General features: G+C 38.3%; 1 protein-coding gene across 4 annotated transcripts in view; it reads right to left on the bottom strand.

Moving 5' to 3' along the window:
• LOC124615423 (GPI ethanolamine phosphate transferase 3) overlaps positions 1 to 26073 on the bottom strand; it is a 103356-nt gene that overhangs the window by 13191 nt on the left and 64092 nt on the right. Inside the window, exons 4-5 of one of the 4 annotated variants that reach the window (XR_006979790.1) lie at positions 7701 to 8052; positions 5628 to 5765 (exon numbers count right to left, since the gene is read on the bottom strand). The exons of 1 other annotated variant lie outside the window; for it this stretch is intronic. Coding sequence is in view for 1 of the 3 variants with exons in the window: in XM_047143296.1 (XP_046999252.1) it covers positions 5371 to 5765 (395 nt within the window). In the remaining 2 variants the exon portion in view is untranslated. Of the gene's footprint in view, positions 1 to 5370; positions 5766 to 7700; positions 8053 to 26073 lie in introns of those variants that run through there. 2 more of the 4 variants (XR_006979791.1, XM_047143296.1) reach the window with 2 other exon arrangements.

Below are 26073 nucleotides of genomic sequence, written 5' to 3'. Positions count from 1 at the left end.
CAGAGGTAATTTCACATTGTGATGTTACCCACAGAATGATACCTACCTACTAACCACAGACAAATGGCCTCACAGAATGCTTCAACAAGATACTGGCAAATAAGCACTCAATGTACGCCGATGTCAAACAGAGAGAGTGGGTTACAATACTGCTCTTTCTCACACAGCTCAGTGAATCAGGACAGAACAGGCTTCACACTGTTCTTTCTGCTCCATGGCCAATAGGCCAAAATGACAATGGATGCACTGTCCCTGTTTTAGCTGTAGAATAGGTGACTATGTGAAACACCTCATCACCAGGACTAAAGAAGCAAGACAGCTGGCTCATGTACAATCCCTGAATATCCAGATGGAGTAAGAGCACTATAATGCCAAGCGCTGGCCACTGAGATGCAGCCTGGAAACTTAATAATGGATTTTTACACCTATGTGGAATGTGGGACTATCAGAAAAGTTACTAAAGCACTATTTTGGCTATATCTGCTTTGTTGCTTGTTGGATGTCACATACAAAGTCAACAATTGTGACCCCCCATCAAGAAGCTAAAAGTGCAGAGAGATCACCCATGTTCTCCACATGAAGCCCTACAACTGTCCTGAGGTGCAGATTTGATGATGGGCCCTTCTCATTCAGGGAAACTGAAAGGCCACTCAATGATCGTGAATCTTGAATAGGAGTGGCTAAATTTAATGCTCATCTTAGTTAAGACGATGTGACAACACGACCCGAAAACTAATATCCTCCAGTGCTGTCATACATATGACCAATGACAAGATCTACATCTAGGATCCTATAGTTGGTTCTAAAGAGAAGCATTCTCAATCTGAGGAGATATTTCAAATATGCAAAAATGAACATAAACAAGCTAATATTTGTGAGAATCGTGCCGAAAAGAAGATTAAAGTACAGGCTTTCACTTAAAAATAAAATTGCTATGAAAAATCTACACATTTCAAATATGAAGTTCTAGGACTGAACATTGTATGTTGACGGAAATTCTGCATACAAACTGAAGGGTCACAAGTTCTGCATACACTGTCAAGATCTTTCTTGCCTACAAACCTTTCTCACACTAAACTTTATAATTGAAAAGTTTCATGATATGAAAACAGGGGACCCCTCACTCATCAGAGAAATTCTGATAAGTAATACAAAGGACTGATTCTCCTCCTTTCTGTTCTGAACATCAGTTATTTCTGTAGCCCACAACTAGAACAGATGTATTTCTGTATTCTAATGCTAGAACATTGGTGGTCCTCTTTCTTTTACAAATTGTGCCTTTTTTAATTTTTCAGTCTGTTATTATGCCTGCTATTTGGGGTGGTCAATTTCATAGTTAGCTGATTCTGTAACTCGACTATCGTTCCTTTCATGCGCATTTTATTTTGATTTGGCTGAGAATGTCAGGAGTCCATTTAACCCTGGTCTGGATTTTCTATGAACTGACTGTTAGTCCTCTTATCTGTTATTTACGGCATGCTTTTTATTTTTTATTTATTTATTTATTTTTTAACTTGAGGTAGAAACAACATTGTTTTATTTTTGCCCCATTTTTCCACTCAGATGTATAAATGAAGATGCAGCTTATAAGCTGCAAAATAAGTTGTTTCAATAAAGGATCATTTAACAGCTGCTGTGGTTCTTCATTTAACAGGAATCAGGATGCATTTCTGCAGCTCTGGCTGCCTGCAGTATTATTATTTTTTGTTTTGTTTGTTTGCAATTTATTAACAGAAACATTGGAGAGATGCATCCTCTGTTTCAAAAGCTAATTTGTTTAGGACACACTCATAGCTATTTTAGTTACTGATATTTTTGAGATTTGTATAATAGCTGTTGTTGTTGTGGTCTTCAGTCCTGAGACTGGTTTGATGCAGCTCTCCATGCCACTCTATCCTGTGCAAGCTTCTTCATCTCCCAGTACCTACTGCAACCTACATCCTTCTGAATCTGCTTAGTGTATTCATCTCTTGGTCTCCCTCTACAATTTTTACCCTCCACGCTGCCCTCCAATGCTAAATTTGTGATCCCTTGATGCCTCAAAACATGTCCTACCAACCGATCCCTTCTTCTAGTCAAGTTGTGCCACAAACTTCTCTTCTCCCCAATCCTATTCAATACCTCCTCATTAGTTACGTGATCTACCCACCTTATCTCCAGCATTCTTCTGTAGCACCACATTTCGAAACCTTCTATTCTCTTCTTGTCCAAACTGGTTATCATCCATGTTTCACTTCCATACATGGCTACACTCCATACAAATACTTTCAGAAACGACTTCCTGACACTTAAATCTATACTCGATGTTAACAAATTTCTCTTCTTCAGAAACGATTTCCTGCCATTGCCAGTCTATATTTTATATCCTCTCTACTTCAACCATCATCAGTTATTTTACTCCCTAAATAGCAAAACTCCTTTACTACTTTAAGTGTCTCATTTCCTAATCTAATCCCCTCAGCATCACCCGATTTAATTTGACTACATTTCATTATCCTCGTTTTGCTTTTGTTGATGTTCATCTTATATCCTCCTTTCAAGACACTGTCCATTCCGTTCAACTGCTCTTCCAAGTCCTTTGCTGTCTCTGACAGAATTACAATGTCATCAGCGAACCTCAAAGTTTTTACTTCTTCTCCATGAATTTTAATACCTACTCCGAATTTTTCTTTTGTTTCCTTTACTGCTTGCTCAATATACAGATTGAATAACATAGGGGAGAGGCTACAACCCTGTCTCACACCTTTCCCAACCACTGCTTCCCTTTCATGCCCCTCGACTCTTATAACTGCCATCTGGTTTCTGTACAAATTGTAAATAGCCTTTCGCTCCCTGTATTTTACCCCTGCCACCTTCAGAATTTGAAAGAGAGTATTCCAGTTAACGTTGTCAAAAGCTTTCTCTAAGTCTACAAATGCTAGAAACGTAGGTTTGCCTTTTGCCTTTTCTTAATCTTTCTTCTAAGATAAGTCGTAAGGTTAGTATTGCCTCACGTGTTCCAACATTTCTACAGAATCCAAACTGATCTTCCCCGAGGTCTGCTTCTACCAGTTTTTCCATTCGTCTGTAAAGAATTCATGTTAGTATTTTGCAGCTGTGACTTATTAAACTGATAGTTCGGTAATTTTCACATCTGTCAACACCTGCTTTCTTTGGGATTGGAATTATTATATTCTTCTTGAAGTCTGTGGGTATTTCGCCTGTCTCATACATCTTGCTCGCCAGATGGTAGAGTCTTGTCATGACTGGCTCACCCAAGGCCATCAGTAGTTCTAATGGAATGTTGTCTACTCCCGGGGCCTTGTTTCGACTCAGGTCTTTCAGTGCTCTGTCAAACTCTTCACGCAGTATCTTATCTCCCATTTCATCTTCATCTACATCCTCTTCCATTTCCATAATATTGTTCTCAAGTACATCGCCCTTGTATAAACCCTCTATATACCCCTTCCACCTTTCTGCCTTTCCTTCTTTGCTTAGAACTGGGTTGCCATCTGAGCTCTTTATATTCATACAAGTGGTTCTCTTCTCTCCAAAGGCCTTTTTAATTTTCCTGTAGGCAGTATCTATCTTACCCCTAGTGAGACAAGCCTCTACATCCTTAAATTTGTCCTCTAGCCATCCCTGCTTAGCCATTTTGCACTTCCTGTCGATCTCATTTTTGAGACGTTTGTATTCCTTTTTGCCTGCTTCATTTACTGCATTTTTATATATTCTCCTTTCATCAATTAAATTCAATATTTCTTCTGTTACCCAAGGATTTCTATTAGCCCTCATCTTTTTACCTACTTGATCCTCTGCTGCCTTCACTACTTCATCCCTCAGAGCTACCCATTCTTCTTCTACTGTATTTCTTTCTCCCATTCCTGTCAATTGTTCCCTTATGCTCTCCCTGAAACTCTCTACAACCTCTGGTTCTTTCAGTTTATCCAGGTCCCATCTCCTTAAATTCCCGCCTTTTTGCAGTTTCTTCAGTTTCAATCTGCAGTTCATAACCAATAGATTGTGGTCAGAATCCACATCTGCCCCTGGAAATATCTTACAATTTAAAACCTGGTTCCTAAATCTCTGTCTTACCATTATATAATCTATCTGATACCTTTTAGTATCTCCAGGATTCTTCCAGGTATACAACCTTCTTTCATGATTCTTGAACCAAGTGTTAGCTATGATTAAGTTATGCCCTGTGCAAAATTCTACAAGGCGGCTTCCTCTTTCATTTCTTCCCCCCAATCCATATTCACCTACTATGTTTCCTTCTCTCCCTTTTCCTACTGACGAATTCCAGTCACCCATGACTATTAAATTTTCGTCTCCCTTCACTCCCTGAATAATTTCTTTTATCTCGTCATACATTTCATCAATTTCTTCATCACCTGCAGAGCTAGTTGGCACATAAACTTGTACTACTGTAGTAGGCATGGACTTTGTGTCTATCTTGGCCACAATAATGCGTTCACTAAGCTGTTTGTAGTAGCTAACCCGCACTCCTATTTTTTTATTCATTATTAAACCTACTCCTGCATTACCCCTATTTGATTTTGTATTTATAACCCTGTAATCACCTGACCAAAAGTCTTGTTCCTTCTGCCACCGAACTTCACTAATTCCCACTATATCTAACTTTAACCTATCCATTTCCCTTTTTAAATTTTCTACCTTACCTGCCCGATTAAGGGATCTGACATTCCACGCTCCGATCTGTAGAATGCCAGTTTTCTTTCTCCTGATAACGACGCCCTCTTGAGTAGTCCCCACCCGGAGATCCGAATGGGGGACTATTTTACCTCCGGAATATTTTACCCAATAGGACGCCATCATCATTTAATCATACAGTAAAGCTGCATGTCCTCGGGAAAAATTATGGCTGTAGTTACAAGGCCAGATCAGTCAATCATCCAGACTGTTGCCCTTGCAACTACTGAAAAGGCTGCTGCCCCTCTTCAGGAACCACATGTTTGTCTGGCCTCTCAAAAGATACCCCTCCGTTGTGGTTGCACCTACGGTACAGCCATCTGTATCGCTGAGGCACGCAAGCCTCCTCACCAACGGCAAGGTCCATGGTTCATGGGGGGAGGGTATAATAGCTATCACTCTTTTATGTCTGGAAAAGCAGAATCCCAAAATTCTATTTAGACCAATATTAGTGGTTCTCTCTCATTTTGCATCTCACTGGTCCATTCATATGCATATCTCACTTTTTAACGTTGCTGAAAATCTGTAAACCTACATCCATTGCCCTCTGCACAAATACATATCATCATCTATTACTGAAAGCCCACGTGGCCTTACATGGTCAAATTGAAGTAATGACATAAAAATCAATTACATAACAAGTCTATGAAGTTTCAGCAGAATGAAGAATGAACCTACCCTAATGCCATGGAACATTATGTATCTGACGCTCAGACTGAAGAGCTCCTGGTACATCATATTCTTCTTCTCTAGAAGTATAAGTTCTCCTTGGTTTGCATCTTCTTTCAAATTATTTTTTGCAGCAGCAAATTTGGGCAACATTACGAGAAGAGTAAAAGGTGCTATCAACAGTAGTGGCAGCATAAGGCCAAATATTAAATGTGAGGTGAACGTGTTGATAACAATCAATAAGCCTGGAATGATATGGTTTGATAATTGGCCAGTAGTGCCTACAAATGCAGCATTCCACTGTATTGTACTGAATGCTGGTTGATGCCCTGTTGCATAAAAGAAGGTGACAGAAAGAAATCCCCAGCATATAACAGATGACCAAGGCACAATGAAGAGATGAGCTGAAACAAAAAAAATAAGAAATAAGTTTGTTTGCAAGAAATATATGAAACAAAGACAAGAATAATGAAACATGAATAGCAATAATGTCACATTGCATTCTTAATCCTTGATATAAAGATGATTTAGTTGAGTCATAAAACCTTGAGATCAAAGACACTATGACAAATTTTCATTTTTCCCTTGATCCATTCTTTAAGTTTAGTCTGTTTGCTACATTCCACACAACAATAACATTGTTCTCCAATTAATACAATAACAGAAAATCCTGGTTGGTAAACAAACCCTTGAATGGGTAATGAGAGATGCTCTCCATATAAAGAAAGAGTTTAGCAATGGATCAGTGCAGGAATAAGGACTACATAACACTGACTTCAAATGTGGGCCAAATTTGACTGGATACATGAAGAATCCAGAAAATCAAGTTTAACCACATGTCTCCTCTGACAGCCAGAACTGAAGACTGGAAGTGGAAAACGATGAATGTGCCAAAACTAAATATTTAGGAAAATGAGAGAAAAAAACCTTATGGAAGCTATATTGCAAACCATTTGTATTTAATGAAATATAAATTCTGGTATTAGGCATCCATTTCAACACTTCACCCAAACACATTTTAAAAAGGAACGTACAGTATTGAGCACAAACTCCTGTAAGACTTAACATTTCTGTAAGACAGAATGTGCCTTGCTTCTTAGCCAAGGAAATGCTGAATGCCCACTGAAGTTCTTATACCACTTACATAAAGATTCATAAAACACTCTATACTTCACATCAAGAAATGGAATCATAGTAAGAAGGTCTTTTTTCTTTTCACTTAATCTGCCTGACAGTGGAAGTTGGGGAACATTTCCTCAGGATGGCAGATCATTGACATTTTGTCCCTTTTGAAAATAGAGAACTCAGCCCAGTCTGCTTTATCAAAACGATTTTTGATTAGAAGCTTGCCTTCCTTGTCTGAAGTGAAATAAATTACTGTAACTATGGTTATTTTTAATTAGCTGGTGTGTATTAGCCAAGGAACCCAGATCCATGAAATCAGACCCATGTTGATCACCCTAAAAGGTTTCTTTATTCTAGCTGTGGTTATAATGTTTTTCAATTGTCCAGGCACCACGCAGTTAACATTCTTTTTCCTTTTCTCTATAATCCAAATTCTCAATTGGAAGGCACGTAACTATGCCAGAACTTGATTTCAACACTCTCAAAGATACCTTCTGAAACAAACAACATTAAAGCCATCATCATCATCATCATCATCATCATCATCATCATAAAATTTTAGTTCTGTCTAACACAGTTATCACACTTCTTTTTTTTTTTTTTTTTTTGTGTATCCCAAAGCCACAATGTTTAATAAAGGTGAGGCCACTTCATTACATCCTCGACCAGCTACATGCCACATGCACATGAATGATTTGCTTGAATCAGCATGTATTCCCAAGTTATAATGTGAGAGCAGTCATGAGTAAAACGCACTGCTGTGTGTTAGCGTAGGTGTAACAGAACTTGTTGCAAATCTATGGACACAGTGCATGTTTCACTTAAAGACATCTGTGAATTTGTAAAGTTGGTTTTCATAAAGTCCTGAGCTTTCTCGGTATTTCATGATCAAGTTTTGCAGACTTCGCAGAATTTCTGCCTGCATACTCAGCTTATCACATAGTTCATGTGTCATTTCTTTGTTTGCAGAAGGAAACTTTGCTGAAGAATTTCTTGAAGATGGTGGAACAATATTTGTAAGTCACTGAAGAAGTGACAGGTTTTTCTTTAATGGAAGCATACAGACATCTTATGTTTACAGCCAGGATAAAATATTCTTTACTTGACTTTCTTCTGCCATAGTGACTTCCTTCTCTGGGAAAGCTATTGATGTGTGCTTTGACTTGATTCACGTCTTCATTGCTGAACTTTGTTTTATGAACATGCGAACTTACAATGTGTTCTCTACAGTCGTCGTAAGTTGTTTCCCCCTTTAAAGTTTATCTTGAAGAGTCTGTAGCCATCAGGAAGGAAATCCAAAAATATCTGAGAACATTTTATTACATACTTGCATGCCTACTCCTGAACCATTAGGTATTATGTAATGCATGCTGGCTCTTGCCTTCTGCTCTCATAGGGCTTATTATTTGTACCATGATGTCTTCTGGCAACAGATGTTACTTGAATGCACCCGATTAAGAATGTATCCTGTTGCTCTTAAGAGAGGTGGTAGAACAGCACAAACAGGGGGGCGCTCTGTTTTCTGTATGACAATGACTTGCAGGAATATCTGCATTTACACAGCACCTGAAATCACACATATATAATATAAAATTGCAATAGTAATAATGAAACATAATTAGTAATATTCCTTACAGATATTTTATTATGCAATGCATAACATCACAGTACATATGGTTTGAACTTAACATCATGTGGGGGAGAAACAGCTATCCCTTTGTATGCTGAGTGTGGGCTTCCATGAATTCTTAGATCTGAGTTTCTTTTTAAGTTAGCAACCTTTCCTTTCCTCTCCTTTATAGCAATAAACATTATCAAAACAAATACACAATATTCAAAGTACTACAATGGTAGGAGCTCACATCAGACACAGGTTACAACAATCACTGCCTTTAGGCACATAGCACATGAGCATTCACCGTGCCACTGCCAGTGGAACATCCAGTTTCCTACATCTGTCGGATGTCTTGTGAACAAAAGGAAGCCTTTGTGATACTTCCAAACTTTTCCATGTTATTTGCCTTGGCATGTACAATGGTTTCCATGTAAAATCTGACACTATCCAGTTTTGGCACTTTCTGTGTTTCTCATTTCCAGTCTTCAATTTTTTCCCCCTCTCAAGTTGATGGATAAGAGCTCCAGTAACACTACATTAATACTTATGGGGTATATGACATTACATTAATAGTTATGGGGTAAATGACGCTTTCTTAGAGAGAGAGAGAGAGAGAGAGAGAGAGAGAGAGAGAGAGAGAGAGAGAGAGAGAGAGGTGTCTGCATAAAAAGCACCATCAATGAGTGGTCAAAAGTTACTCAAAGAACTGTTTGACAACTTTCCTTTAAATTGTTTGAAAATACAAGTTGTGAAGCCCACAGCATGCCATCATACAAACCTAGAAACAATAGAGCTACATTTCTAGTGATGAATAGGCCAGTCTATTTATTCCTCGTGAATATCCTCATATAGTATTCCTTCCAGTTAATAAAGTTAATGCCATTGTTTTATGATCAAGGTATGGCATTAACAGAAGGTTTAGAGCTTACTGAACAATTCTACATACTTGAAGATTGACAGCAATCTCATGAATGGGGTTCAAAGAAAATCTGTGACACTTTCTCTACTGATAAAACATAATATGATCTCTCAAATTCAGTTCTGAAAGAATAGAACACTTATACTCTTGCCATTTTTTGCAACATTACCAAAGCCTTTGACTGTGTAGATCACAAGATTTTAGGAGGGAACTAAGATGTTATAGTGTTCAAAGCAAGCCCCTTGCATGGATGGTGTCAAATCTCAGTATCAAACAGGGGGACATCTTAACAGGTTGCACCACAAGAATAAAATTGATTCAGACTGCAAAAGCAATAAATATGGCATCACACAAGTTCTGGTACATCACTAATTCCAGTTCTAGACCTTCATAAATAATTTACCACAGATATTGGAGGATTCTTCAAAAACTGTGATGTTTGAAGAAGATACAAGTACTAAGATAACAAGCACAAATACATCAATACCAGACAGGGAGAGGAGCATAGTGGAACAGATGTACAATTAGGTCACAGCAAAAGTTTACAGGTACCAGAAGTAGAGATAAAAGAAAGAAAATTGTGTGGATTCCTACAAAACCACATGTATCAACTGATGTGGTACCATCAGGTGAAAAGTTAGCCAACAGTCTTGGTTCTGCCTGTTTCGCACTTCGAAATCTCTCAGAGCATGATGACCTGCAGGTAAAATGTATGCTTTTCCCAATACCGTATTTACTCAAATCTAAGCCGCACCTGAAAAATGAGACTCGAAATCAAGGAAAAAAAAATTTCCCGAATCTAAGCCGCACCTGAAATTTGAGACTCGAAATTCAAGGAGAGAGAAAAGTCTTAGGTCGCACCTGCAAATCGAAACAAAGTTGGTCCATTGTAATAGGAGACACAATTTAGGTCGAATGAATGACGATACAGCTACAGTAGTTTGGTTCGAGTCGTAAGCTTAACAGTTAAGCTTTACCAGGTAGCAATTGCTATGCGTCAGGCGCTCCGTCCGTATTTATACGGGTACCCTTCGTTTTTCACGTGCTTCGTCTGGTTTGAATTGATTGCTTATTTTTCTTTGATCTGATAAGTGCCGTTCTCTTTGTTATAGGTGTTTACGTCACTCTAGGCTGAAAATGCATTACTGTACTGTGTCATGCATTGTTTGTCGCATTCTGATAATGAGTGTTAATGACCTGTCGCCGCTCGCGGCATGGCTTGCTTTTGTGCGCGCTATCGCTGCTTAAAATTAAAAAAAAGAGAGGAATCGTCTCATTAGCGAAACAATGGCAAGAGACTGCTATTTGTTGTTATTTATACTGCTGCTTTCTTTGATAATGATCAACAAGAACCAAATAATAAACTGCGTATGATAGACGATGTTCTGAACGAGAGTTTAGCGAAAATTTTTCTTTAGTACATTACTTTCTGCACATAAATTAGAGTCATCGTAGATTTGAAAATCTAGTCAATTGCCGTGCTTCATTTCTGACTGTATCACTATTAGGCATAAGAATAATACGAATATAAACATGACATGATATGTATATTCTTCCGCGTTTGCTGTTGTCTCACTCTAGTTTTGTAGTTTATCAGGCAGACAGGATTTAAATGAGATAGCAGCAAACACGAAAGAATACATGGCAAAATGTTTATATTCGTATTATTCTTATGGTGAAGAGAATACTGCATACAATTCACAATTCATTAAAGTTCCCATTAGCAACCATCTCTTCTCACAGGTAGGAAAAAATTCAGAAAGTAGAGCTGGCCATATTGACAAACATCGCAAACAGTCTTGCCAGTCGGATTTTTGTAGTACATTGAAAAGCTGCTACACTCGAAGATGAACAATACGGAATTTGTATTTACTTCATTGGATACTGTATGAAAATGCAATGGTCGAAATTCAGGGCGGAGAAAAAAGCTCGTCTTTCACCTTTTTTTAAATTTATTTACTGACACAGAGGTTTTGGCGCCAGTATTTATCTTTGTGCCTACAAAGCATGCCTGTGTAGCGCTACATATATTCGACGGCAGAAGTTACTTGTAGCGGCACCTACCAACATATTTCAGAACTTCCGCTTACTTTGCAGGCGGTTTTTTGGATTACAAAAACCAGAAAAAAAGTGCGGCTTAGATTCGAGTAAATACGGTACTTTCGTGTATTATAATCATCAAGAGTATTTCAGCTAAGATCAAATAATTATTTATTTTACAGAAGCAGCACAGAAATACTAGAAAACCAACTAACTAATCTATGAATATACTCCAGCTCCCTAAGATTTGTTCCTACACAATTGCAATGACAAGACTATATTAATTACAGTGTGCTCAGAGGCATTTACAGAATTCTTCTCACACTACATATTCAAATGGAGCAGGATGTGATCCTAATACATGGTAGAAGTGGAAGTACCACTTCACAGTGGTCTACAGTGTGTATGTAGCTGTAGAATTGGTCAGTAAGGATACTGAGTAAAGTCAATAACCTAGCATCTTACAAAAGGACTTGGAACTCACATGCCAATATGTTTACTCTCTAATGGCATTTGAGATCACTTATGTAACTGAATTTTGGATGAACTATGGGACTCATAACTTAATCGTACAAACAAAAATAATTTTTATATAAACTCTACATTCCTCTCTCAGGTACTGAATGGAATCATACATTTTGCTGCAAAAGTTGTTAACAAGTTTCCAGCAGTCATCAGGCAAGAAATTTGAAAACCACAGATATTCAAAAATAAATAAAAGTCTCTTTATCCACTTTAATTCATCAGAAAATTTGGTCTTGAAAATGTAAATTCTGGTTAGTACTACTACTCACATTAACATTCACTTTTCCAGTACAAGATATCTGATTTTTTTTTTAAATCAATAAAGTCACATGAAAACTTAGTAGGATGTAAAGGAAGGCTTCAATGAAGGAAGATCATCATTTAACATCCCACTGATCACAAAGGACAGAGAAGGACATCAACTATTCCCTTTGAAATGAACCACCTCAGTATTCATCTTAAAGAATTTAGGGAAATAATAGAAAATCTACATATGAATGGCTGGATGGGAAACTGAAATGCTGTCCTCCCTAACAGGAGTTTAGTTCGTATGACATAATAAAAACAGCAGCCAAGTAGTGTAACAGGAAGAGTACTGGCTTTTTTGAAACTAGCTATTTTTCTACTAATTAGATTAGATTAGATTAGATTAGATTAATACTAGTTCCATGGATCATGAATACGATATTTCGTAATGATGTGGAACGAGTCGAATTTTCCAATACATGACATAATTAGGTTAATTTAACAACATACTTAAGTTAATATAACAACTTTATTTTTTTGTGTTTTTTTGTTTTTCTTTATTTTTTATTTTTATTTTTTTTCTTTTTTTTTCTTAATTTATATCTAAAAATTCCTCTATGGAGTAGAAGGAGTTGTCATTCAGAAATTCTTTTAATTTCTTCTTAAATACTTGTTGGTTATCTGTCAGACTTTTGATACTATTTGGTAAGTGACCAAAGACTTTAGTGCCAGCATAATTCACCCCTTTCTGTGCCAAAGTTAGATTTAATCTTGAATAGTGAAGATTGTCCTTTCTCCTAGTATTGTAGTTATGCACACCGCTATTACTTTTGAATTGGGTTTGGTTGTTAATAACAAATTTCATAAGAGAGTATATATACTGAGAAGCTACTGTGAATATCCCTAGATCCTTAAATAAATGTCTGCAGGATGATCTTGGGTGGACTCCAGCTATTATTCTGATTACACGCTTTTGTGCAATAAATACTTTATTCCTCAGTGATGAATTACCCCAAAATATGATGCCATATGAAAGCAATGAGTGAAAATAGGCGTAGTAAGCTAATTTACTAAGATGTTTATCACCAAAATCTGCAATGACCCTTATTGCATAAGTAGCTGAACTCAAACGTTTCAGCAGATCATCAATGTGTTTCTTCCAATTTAATCTCTCATCAATGGACATACCTAAAAATTTGGAATATTCTACCTTAGCTATATGCTTCTGATTAAGGTCTATGTTTATTAATGGCGTCATACCATTCACTGTACGGAACTGTATGTACTGTGTCTTATCAAAATTCAGTGAGAGTCCGTTTACAAGGAACCACTTAGTAATTTTCTGAAAGACAGTACTGACAATTTCATCAGTTAATTCTTGTTTCTCAGGTGTGATTACTATACTTGTATCATCAGCAAAGAGAACTAACTTTGCCTCTTCATGAATATAGAATGGCAAGTCATTAATATATAATAAGAACAACAAAGGACCCAAGACTTACCCTTGTGGAACCCCATTCTTGATAGTTCCCCAGTTTGAGGAATGTGCTGATCTTTGCATGTTACGAGAACTACTTATTTCAACTTTCTGCACTCTTCCAGTTAGGTACGAATTAAACCATTTGTGCACTGTCCCACTCATGCCACAATACTTGAGCTTGTCTAGCAGAATTTCATGATTTACACAATCAAAAGCCTTTGAGAGATCACAAAAAATCCCAATGGGTGGTGTTCGGTTATTCAGATCATTCAAAATTTGATTGGTGAAAGCATATATGGCATTTTCTGTTGAAAAACCTTTCTGGAAACCAAACTGACATTTTGTTAGTACTTCATTTTTACAGATATGTGAAGCTACTCTTGAATACATTACTTTCTCAAAAATTTTGGATAAAGCTGATAGAAGGGAGATTGGACGGTAATTGTTGACATCAGATCTATCCCCCTTTTTATGCAAAGGTATAACAATAGCATATTTCAGTCTATCAGGGAAAATGCCCTGTTCCAGAGAGCTATTACACAGGTGGCTGAGAATCTTACTTATCTGTTGAGAACAAGCTTTTAGTATTTTGCTGGAAATGCCATCAATTCCATGTGAGTTTTTGCTTTTAAGCAAGTTTATTATTTTCTTATTTCAGAGGGAGAAGTGGGTGAGATTTCAATTGTATCAAATTGCATAGGTATGGCCTCTTCCATTAACAGTTTAGCATCTTCTAATGAACACCTGGATCCTACTATATCCACAACATTTAGAAAATGATTATTAAAAATATTTTCAACTTCTGACTTTTTGTTCGTAAAGCTTTCATTCAATTTCATGGTAATACTGTCTTCCTCTGCTCTTGGTTGACCTGTTTCTCTTTTAATAATATTCCAAATTGTTTTAATTTTATTATCAGAGTTGCTGATTTCAGACATGATACACATACTCCTGGATTTTTTAATAACTTTTCTTAATATAACACAGTAGTTTTTATAATTTTTGATAGTTTCTGGGTCACTACTCTTTCTTGCTGTCAGATACATTTCCCTTTTCTGGTTACAAGATATTTTTATACCCTTAGTAAGCCATGGTTTGTTACAAGGTTTCTTACGAGTATATTTAACTATTTTCTTGGGGAAATAGACAACTATTCAATGTACTAGTTGTTAGCAAACTTTACAGAAGAAGCCTGCAACAGCTGCCACTGCCTTTTAATGTATTACCACACTGTTTCATATCTTTGAAGGCACCCCACCATGATGGGTTCTAGGGACCATATGTGCATAATTTAATGAATGAATAAATCTTCTTTGGCACTGAATCAGCATCATCCAAACAATATGATCAAAAACTTCACAGACAGATTTGAGTTTTTGTCGAATTTGTGACACTTTTCATTCAAGCTCCTCAATTTGACATCACAATGCTAGGTACATCCTGTTTAAGACCTCCCACCCAGGAAAAATCCCTGGCAGTACCATGAATCAAACCATAGTCCTCCACTTTACAGTGATCCACACTGACCACTCAGCTATGAAGACCTATTTTTTGTCCAACCTAATTTTAAAGGTCCACTAATTATATCACAAAACATTTAGATTTTTATTATGATCATTAATGAGAAAATTTTTATTTACACATGAGTTTAAATGACTCATTAGTAAGCATTGATCATTCTGATTACACAGCCTGGATACTAAACTCAGCCATTACATCATATTTTTCTTCATAAAGTTTTAAATCACTTCAACTTTCTTACTAAACCATGTGGATAGTAACAATCTACGGTATTAACTGGCATATGTATGTGTAGTTTCACATGTAGTGAATACTTCTCATAATGATCAGCTACAAGGCATACAAGGACTGAATGATGTTTAAATTCACTGCCTTTTTCTGTAAGGCAGAATTATATGCTCCAAAATTGGCTGGATCCCAAAAAGATGCCAGACAAAAATTATCTTGCAGTTCTGTTTAGTTGCATGAAATATGATTTGTTTATACAAAAAACATGTGTTCCCACAATAGTCTGTCCAATAAATAATGCTTGTTGTTGTGGCCTTCAGTCCTGAGACTGGTTTCATGCAACTCTCCATGCTACCCTATCCTGTGCAAGCTTCTTCATCTTCCAGTACTTACGGCAACCTACATCCTTCTGAATCTGCTTAGTGTATTCATCTCTTGGTCTCCCTCTACAATTTTTACCCTCCACGCTGCCCTCCAATGCTAAATTTGTGATCCCTTGATGCCTCAGAACATGTCCTACCAATCGGTCCCTTCTTCTTGTCAAGTTGTGCCACAAACTCCTCTTCTCCCCAATTCTATTCAATACCTCCTCATTAGTTATGGATCTATCCATCTAATCTTCAGCATTCTTCTGTAGCACTACATTTTGGAAGCTTCTATTCTCTTCTCGTCCAAACTATTTATCATCCATGTTTCACTTCCATACATGGCTAGACTCCATACAAATACTTTCAGAAACGACTTCATGACACTTAAATCTATACTCGATGTTAAAAAATTTCTCTTCTTCAGAAATGCTTTCCTTGCCATTGCCAGTCTACATTTTATATCTTCTCTACTTCGACCATCGTCAGTTATTTTGCTCCCCAAATAGCAAAACTCTTTTACTACTTTAAGTGTCTCATTTCCTAATCTAATTCCCTCAGCATCACCCGACTTAATTCGACTACATTCCATTATCCTCGTTTTGCTTTTGTTGATGTTCATCTTATATCCTCCTTTCAAGACACAGTCTATTCCATTCAACTGCTCTTCCAAGTCCTTTGCTGTCTCTGACAGAATTACAATGTCATCGGCAAACCTCAAAGTTTTTATTTCTTCTCCATGAATTTTAATGCTACTCCGAATTTTTCTTTTGTTTCCTTTACTGCTTGCTCAATATACAGATTGAATAACATCGGGGAGAGGCTACAACCCTGTCTCACTCCCTTCCCAACCACTGCTTCCCTTTCATGCCCCTCGAATCTTATAACTGCCACCTGGTTCCTATACAAATTGTAAATAGCCTTTCGCTCCCTGTATTTTACCCCTGCCACCTTTAGAATTTGAAAGACAGTATTCCAGTCAACATTGTCAAAAGCTTTCTCTAAGTCTACAAATGCTAGAAACGTAGGTTTGCCTTTCCTTAATCTTTCTTCTAAGATAAGTCATAAGGTCAGTATTGCCTCACGTGTTCAAATATTTCTACGGAATCCAAACTGATCTTCCCTGAGGTCGGCTTCTACCAGCTTTTCCATTCTTTTTCTGGATTCTTCACATTTTTCCTGTATCCATTTCGGATTGGCTTCCCTGCATTTCCCACTTATTTCATTCTTAAGTGATTTACATTGCTGTGGTCCTGTCTTTCTAACATTTTTGTACTTTTTTCTTTCATTTCTCAATTGAAGCATTTTTTTCCCTGTTACCCAAGATTTCTTTGGAATTACCTTCCTAGTATGTATGTTTTATCTTTCCAATATCTGTGATTGCCCTTTGTAGAGATGTTCAATCCTCTTCAACTGAACTGACTACTGTGGTATTCCGTTTTGGAGTATCCACATCTTTAGCGAACTTCAAATGCATCCCAATCTTCCTCAGTATTTCAGTATCCCACTTCCTTCCACACTGATTCTTTCGCATGTTTCTCTTAAACTTCAGTCCAGTCATCACCAATACTAAATTGTGATCTGAGTCTGTATCTACTCCTGGGAATGCCTTACAAGCCAATATCTGATTTCAAAATTTATGTCCGACCATGATGTAATCCAGCTGGAATCTTCCCACATCTCTCAACCTTTTCCAAGCATACCTTCTTCTGTCATTCTTGAATGAAGTATTCATTATTACCAGCTGAAATCTATAGCAGAACTCAATTAGTCCTTCTCCTCACTCATTCCTACTACCAATCCTGAATTGTCATGTAACCTTTATTCTACTCCTTCCACTAAAACCTTGTTCCAGTCCCACATGATTATTAGATTTTCATATCCATTTAGGTACTGAATTACCTTGTTCAATATCCTCTATACTTTCTCCATCTCCTGTAGTCATCTGACTATAAATCCTCGTTTTCTTTCCATTTCAGTGACATCCAGTACAATGAAGTAACATTAACTGCTAATGTCCCTAATGTCCCATCATGCAGCCACAATTGGGAGGGTGAGGGGAAGGGGGAGGTTGGTACTGGAATGCAGTTGTCCTTGAATCTTCAAGAGCAGCTGCCATTTGTTTACTGTTCGATCTTTCTGCCTGCTTTAGTTTGCTTTTGTCTCGTAGAATGTGTTGTTCTGTGGTAGTGCCTGAGGTGAACTCAAAACTCTACTAGCACATTAACCTCAAATTCCCCGTGAAATTAAAAGGGTCACCATCAGAATGTTTCTATATCATAGAGGGGGTGTTTGTTGATAATGCAGCATCACATGTGCAAGTTTTTGAATGGCACATCGTTTTAAGAATGTCAGGAAGAGGTTGAAGATGACGAATGTCCTGATCAATCTGCAAGTTCAAGAGCTGAAGCAAAAGTTCAGAAAATCAATGAAATTGTTCAGAATGACCAATGTGTGAGCATTCGGATGATCACAGACATGGTGAACATGAACAAATAGACAGTAATGAAGAAAAGATCAGATTTGTGGAAGAACAACGCATGGATTCTGCATAAGGACAATGTGCCAGCCCACAATACTGTATCCACGAAACAGTTTTTAGCAGACAAGGGCATTCCTGTGCTTGAACATCCTCTATATCCATCAGATCTGGCTCCTGGTGACTGATAAGTTTCGAAAAGTAAAAAGTATTTAATTGCATAGATAAAAAATCTACTCACCAAGTGGCAGCAGAACACACACATAAAAGACTGTTGTAATGGGCAAGCTTTTTGAGCCCGTGGCTCCTCATTTAGGCAGAAGGGTTGAATGGTAATGAAGAAGGGTCAAGGAAAAGGACTGGAGAGGTCTAGGAAAAGAGGCAGATTTCAGAAAAGTCACCCAGAACCGTGGGTCAGGTGAGACTTATGCAGCAAATAAAGATCGTCACACCACCAATTGAATTTTAACTGATAAAGCTAAGGCAATATGTGTGAGGATGGATATTGGCATAGGACAACGCATTGCAGAACTTGCAGGTGAAAAAACTATGTGTGGTAAAGTTAAGTTGGGCTTGGGTGTGAAGAAGTTCGGCCAAGTTATAAGTGCTGCACACAGGGCGCTGAGGAAGGGGATGACAACCAAAGGGTGCATGAAAAACTGTATTTTGACAGCATTGTATACAGCTAAAAGTGCCCTGAAGCAGGTCTCCCCTGACCTGCACTTCTGGGTGACTTTCTCCTAGTCCTCTCCAGTCCTTTTCATTCATCCTTCTTCCTTCCCCTTTCAACCCTTCTGCCTGAAGAAGGAGCCCCTGGCTCGGAAAGCTTGCCAATAACAACAGTCTTTTACATGTGTGTTCTGCCACCACTTGGTGAGTAGATTTTATTATCTATTCAATTAAATAATTTTGTCAATAATCGAAAAGTAAAAAGTGCATTGTAGGGAACACATTTTCAGGATCTTGAAGAGGTAAAAGCAAAAATGGCAGAGTTATTGAAGAGGGTGACAATGAATGGAAGACATGTAAGCAGTGGTGCATAGATTGGTAAGGGGGCAGCCCACACATAATGGAAATATCTTAGACCTTGTAGCTACAAACAGGCTGGGCCTTAGTGACAGGGTCAGTATTGAGACGGGAATTAGTGATCATGATGTCATTATAGCAACTATGGTTACAAAAGTGAAGAAGGATTGTTTTTCCGCAAGAAAGAGCAGATAAGCAGTTGCTAGCATCTCACTTAGGCAATGAACTGACATCATTTAGTTCCCGTAAGACGGACATGGAGGAATTATGGGCAAAATTTAGTCAGATTGTGAATTGTGGTCTGGAGAACTATGTGCCTAGCAAGCAGATTAAGTACAGAAAAGACCCACTATGGTCTAACAATGAAATCTGAAAAATGCTGAGGAAGCACCAGCTGTTGCACTCTCAGTTCAAAAGATAATGTGCAAAATATAATAGGTGAAGATTAGTAGAGATCTGTGAAAAGATCTATGCACAAAGCATACAACAACTACACCGTCATACCTTAACAACAGTTCTAACAGAGAACTTCAGAAAATTCTGATTCTAAGTAAAATTGCTAGCAGGTCTAAGGCTTCCTTCCAGTCACTCACTGACCAGTCTTGTGTGGCAGTTGAAGATAGCAAAACCAAACCCAAAGTTTTAAATCTCACGTTTAAGAAATCATCCATGAGGGAGAACTGTACAGACATAAGATCATTTGACCATCAAACAGACTCCCATATGGATGACATACAAATAAGCATTTCCGGTGCAGGGAAAAAAAGTTGAAAACAAATAAGCCACCAGGTCATGATGAGATCCCAATTCAGATTTACAAAGAGCAATCTATGGCACCGGCCCCTTACACAGCATGAATTTATCATCAATCTCTCGCCCCGCGCGATGTACCAAACGACTGGAAAAAAAAGCGCAGGTAACGCATTTACATATGAAGGGCAAAAGAAAGGTCCTGCAAAATTACAGATCAACATCCCTATCATTGGTCTGCTCCAGAATCCTTGACCATATTCTCATCTGAATACAATAAATTTTCTTGAGACTGAGAAGCTTATGTCCATGAATCAGCATGGTTTTAGAAAGCATCACTCATGCGAAACTCAGCTTGCCCTTTGATATACTGCAAACTATGAATGAAGGGCAACAGGCAGATACCATGTTTCTAGATATCCATAAAGCACTGACAAGGTGCCCAATGCAGATTGTTAATAAAAGGCACAAGCATATGGAATAGGTTCCCAGATATGGGAGTGGTTTAAGGCCTTCTTAAGTAATAGAGCCCAGTGTGTTGTCCTCAACAGCGAGTATTCGTCAGAGACAAGGGTATCACCAGGAGTGTCCCAGGGAATGTGATAGGACTTCTTTCATGTACTATACACATAGATGATCTGGCGGACAGGATGGACACTAATCCGCAGTTGTTTGCTGATGATGCTTTGGTGTATGGGAAGGTATCGTAGCTGAGTGACTGTAGGAGGAGACAAGATGACCTGGATCAAATTTCTAGTCAGAGTGATGAATGGTAGCTAAATTTAGAAAACTGTAAGTTAATGTGACTATGAAAAACAAACACATAATGTTTGGATACACCACTCGTAGTATGAAATGGAACAAGCATGAGTAGATTGTGGTAGGGAAGGTGAAAGGTCGATTTTGGTTTATGGGGAGAATTTTGGGAAAATGTCTTACATCAGTAAAGGAGACTGCATATAGGATGCTAGTACCATCTATTCTTGGGTAATGCTCAAGTGTTTGTGATCTGTAGTAGGTTGGATTAATGCTTTGGGAACTCAAATGGGAATCCCTGGGGGAAAGATGACACTCTTTTCGAGGAATACTATTGAGAAAATTTAGACTAAGGCATTTGAAGCTGACTGCAGAGCCAATATACATTTCGCGTAAGAACCATGAAGATACGTTACAAGAAATTAGGGCTCATATGGAAGCAAATAGACAGCCATTTTTCACTAGCTCTATTTGCAAGTGGAACAGGAAAGTTAATGACTATTAGTGGTACAGTGTATCTTCCATCATGCACCACTTGGTGCCTTGTGTAGTATGTACGTAAATGTAGATGTAGATGAACATGTAGATGAGTGGAGTATGTTGAAGGAGTAAAAGTTAATTGTACCTTTGATTCCAATAAATCACATTTTTTACACACTTCTCGTTATTTGCTTGCCACACCTCGTATATCTACCTTGAGATTTAGTGTTTCTGTTTTCAAATTTTTTACCTTCCCTAACACATTCAAACTTCTGAAATTCCCTGCCCTGAATCACAGAATGTTTGCCCTTTTGTTGGTTATTCCATCATTTCCCATGGTCACCTTCTCCTTGGCAGTTCTCTCCTAGAGATCCAAATGTGCGCTATTCTGCAAATCTTTTGCCAATGGAGAGATCACCCTGGCACTTTTTCAATTACAGGCCACATATCCTATAGATACGCCTTATGCGTCTTTAATGCAGTGGCTTCCATTGCCTTCTGCATCCTTATGCCATAGATCACTGCTTATTCAACCACCTCTTACAAGCAGTTTCCCACCCCATGGTCAGAAGAGAGCCCTGAACCTCTGTCTGCTCCTCCATCCTCTTTTACAAGGTTGTTGGCTGAACAAGGGTGACTTCTTATGCTGAAATGCTGCCACTGCTGATGATTTTTATTCAAAATTTAAGCAGTGGCTAAGTTTGAACTCAGGATGTTTTTATTACTACTCTAAGAAACTACCCCTAGACCATGGGTCCCAAAAACTTAGTGACTGACAAAAGATTACAGATTTTTCCTTGGCAAAACCAAGAACCCAGCCTCTCTAAATTACTACATGGCTGTTCAACTGTTTTTACTGACGACAACTTTTCATATTATGTTGAATGCACAAAGTACTTGGTAAGACTACACTGCAACCTTTGTAACAGATTACCACCACCTTCCAATCTCACTATTAACATCTGTGAGTTCTAAGATCTTTCTCAAATCTTCTATATCACATCTGTTGATAAAATATGCAACATGTGCACTACAGAGGTAATCTCTCAATCTTTCAGAAGCTGCATATGTGGTGTGCATCTGAAATGTCTGTCCACATCTAGCTAAGTGCCAGAAATATAACTGAGTACTTAGTACACACGGAAATATTGATCCATTTCTTATTCGTACAGCAAACATCTTCAGTTACTTAGATACAGATAACTCATCTGCCTTCCTTCTCTATTCAGCTGGTCACCACTTTACATACAACCACATGCTTGCTGAGTAATAGAAATAACACAGCAAGAACTCAAGAGAGAGGACAGAAAAGTTCACAATTGCTCCCACTGTTCACTCACAAATCTTTTATTTATTTTAAAGAGGTATATGACAGTGTACAATGTGAGCTGCTCAGTTTCATCACCACCATCAACCAAACAAACATCAGTAGTGTTCTGAACAAAGCCAGATCCACAGATGATCTGGAGGGTGGTGTGTCCTTTATCCTTCAGTTTCCATTATAGTTCTTTTCCATTTACTTCTATCTTCAGTTTCTTCTTTCAGCTGTCAACATTTTCCATTGATCCCTAATTCATCAATCACTTGTGCTCTTCTGTTCACTCTGGCTTTTCCTTCTACCTGATCTTTTAAACAATGATGTAGAAAACACTTCTCCCTCAAAATAAGGGTTATACAATTAGATTTTCTGCAGAGGACTTTTGTTACAGATTTCTTTTAATCAACTGTGTTTCATCAATTATCTTTTCCTATAATTTTATCTTTCCTGTTCTTCTCTAACAACACATCTCAAAGCTGATATTTGTAATCAGTTTTTCTTAGGGTCCAAGTTTCAGATTGCCAGCACGGTAGCTCAGCATGTTCGGTCAGAGAGCTGCTCGCCCTCTGTAACTAAAAAACTGAGTAAAGGAATCAACGATCAACTTGAACGGATGTCTCGTGACGTCCGCCTAGACCAAATGCAACGAACAATACTGAACAAAATGAAAAAAGATCCATTCAGCGATACAGTACATCACATGTAAGTAATATTTAACAATTTTTTTTCTTCAGTGCAATATAATAAATGGCTAGTCAGCAAAGATCATCCTTTTGTGAATGACATGCAGCTACAGACATAAAAATATTAAATATGTCTCTTGATGATTTTAGACACACCAACAACTAGTCATTGGAACTTCCGGAATACCGATAACCACAGACCTACCTATATATCTATACTACAATCCAATGTGAAGTGCATGGCAGGTGATGCTTGCCAATGAGCTGTTTCTCATTTCATGCCTTGCTATTGCTGTAATTAGTCTAATATTGTTTCCACACTCCATATGGGAATGATACGTAGGGGGTAGTGATATATTCCTAGATTCCTTACGTAGGGCTGTTTTTTTTAAACCTTTTACTTAAGCTTCCATGAAATAGTTTATGCCTATCGTCAAGCACCTGGCAGATAAAGTTTTTTCAGCCTTTTGTGACACTCTCCTATGGTTCAAACAAACCTGTGAACATACATGCTGACCTCCTTTGTATAAAATCAATGTCCTCTTTTACCCAATTTGGTACTGAGTCCGACATACTTAATTAATATTCTACGATGGGCTGAACAAGTGTTTTGTAAATAATATCCTTTGTAGGCTGACTGCATTTTCCCTCTATACATATAGAGCAGATAGAACAATCAACCATAAGAATCACAGAAATATCCACTAAATAAGACATATTCCAAGGTCACTGCCATCAGCACTACCTGGAAATACACAGCTGCGAGATTACCGAGCTCTGTACTTAAACCTTCTGGAAAGACATCAGTTCAAACTTCTGGACTGATAGGCTGTGGTTGATAAATAAAAGCAACTTCCTGGCATTCTGTCTCCTACTGCAAGTGACATTTTTGGAGACAAAACAGCAGCTTCCCCTCCCCCACCTCTCCTCTAATGGAGATGGCTGGCTGTGAGAGGATGGAACCTGTTTGAGCCAGTTGTAATTATGTGTTGCCATTCTTTATTCTTAAAATTTCGGTGCTTATTCAGTTTTGATCAATTTTTGATGCTGGGTGAGGGAAGATGATGTTTGTCGTCTTATTGTTGAATTCCGGCATTAACCTTGTGTTTGAGGAACAGTATATCCCTGCAGAAAAAACTTCAGCTGTATTATTAGCCCGATGTCTTCTGCATCTTGTCATCTTCCTCCTGTTACCTGTACTCAACTATATTACTGAGTATCTATTGCCATAATAAGGGAAAGGCAACTGCTCTACCTATGGAGGACTGGTGTGTGGGAGACAGAAACACATACAGTAGAGTCTCGATAGTTCAAAGCTCCAATAATCCGAGCCTCTTTTTTAAGCTGCAACGATCTACTTTCTTTTTTTTACTGACATGATAAATAATGAAAACATCACTACAAAAGATAGATAGAGTGAGTACAGCTCAGTGACAAAGCAGACAACAATGCAATCAACACCGACGATTAGCTCACTGGCCTGTTGCATGAACATCTGTTGTCGGTATGGCACGAAATACCCCGACTGCTGCCGGCTGCTACTGATCAAAACTGGGGAGTTCATATGCTGCTGTAGTTCCCAGTACTTGTACTGCACAGTGTTGTGTGTTGTTTTGTTTGTTGACTGTGTGTTCTGTTGTACAGGGTTATTACAAATGATTGAAGCGATTTCACAGCTCTACAATAACTTTATTATTTGAGATATTTTCACAATGCTTTGAACACACATACAAAAACTCAAAAAAATTTTTTAGGCATTCACAAATGTTCGATATGTGCTCCTTTAGTGGTTCGGCAGACATCAAGCCGATAATCAAGTTCCTCCCACACTCGGCGCAGCATGTCCCCATCAATGAGTTCGAAAGCATCGTTGATGTGAGCTCGCAGTTCTGGCACGTTTCTTGGTAGAGGAGATTTAAACACTGAATCTTTCACACAACCCCACAGAAAGAAATCGCATGGGGTTAAGTCGGGAGAGCGTGGAGGCCATGACATGAATTGCTGATCATGATCTCCACCACGACCGATCCATCGGTTTTCCAATCTCCTGTATAAGAAATGCCGAACATCATGATGGAAGTGTGGTGGAGCACCATCCTGTTGAAAGATGAAGTCGGCGCTGTCGGTCTCCAGTTGTGGCATGAGCCAATTTTCCAGCATGTCCAGATACACATGTCCTTAACGTTTTTTTCGCAGAAGAAAAAGGGGCCGTAAACTTTAAACTGTGAGATTGCACAAAACACGTTAACTTTTGGTGAATTGCGAATTTGCTGCACAAATGCGTGAGGATTCTCTACCGCCCAGATTCGCACATTGTGTCTGTTCACTTCACCATTAAGAAAAAATGTTGCTTCATCACTGAAAACAAGTTTCGCACTGAACGCATCCTCTTCGATGAGCTGTTGCAACCGTGCCGAAAATTGAAAGCGTTTGACTTTGTCATCGGGTGTCAGGGCTTGTAGCAATTGTAAACGGTAAGGCTTGTGCTTTAGCCTTTTCCGTAAGATTTTCCAAACAGTCGGCTGTGGTACATTTAGCTCCCTGCTTACTTTGTTCGTCGACTTCCGCGGGCTACGCGTGAAAGTTGCCCGCACGCGTTCAACCGTTTCTTCGCTCACTGCAGGCCGACCCATTGATTTCCCCTTACAGAGGCATCCAGAAGCTTTAAACTGCGCATACCATCGCCAAATGGAGTTATCAGTTGGTGGATCTTTGTTGAACTTCGTCCTGATGACTGATGTGAGTGCATTTCAAGCATGACATACGCTTTCTCGGCTCCTGTTGCCATTTTGTCTCACTGCGCTCTCGAGCGCTCTGGCGGCAGAAACCTGAAGTGCGACTTCAGCCGAACAAAACTTTATGAGTTTTTCTACGTATCTGTAGTGTGTCGTGACCATATGTCAATGAATGGAGCTACAGTGAATTTATGAAATCGCTTCAATCATTTGTAATAGCCCTGTACACCTTACAAAGATGAGTGCTGTAACAAAAAAGAGGAAATTTGTGCCTTTGCATCTAAAATTAGAAGCACTAAGACGACTTGACAAAGGAGAAACAATAAAAAAAACTTGCTCTCGAATATGGTGTCAGTGAAGTTACTGTTGGTGACTGGGAAAGAAACCGACTTAAATTGGAACAGTTTTCTTCACAGAAATG

The sequence above is a fragment of the Schistocerca americana genome, chromosome 5, assembly GCF_021461395.2.
Source record: "Schistocerca americana isolate TAMUIC-IGC-003095 chromosome 5, iqSchAmer2.1, whole genome shotgun sequence".
Taxonomy (NCBI): domain Eukaryota; kingdom Metazoa; phylum Arthropoda; class Insecta; order Orthoptera; family Acrididae; genus Schistocerca; species Schistocerca americana.
The sequence above is the reverse complement of the archived record's forward strand: the minus strand, read 5'-3'. Positions and strand labels throughout refer to the sequence as shown.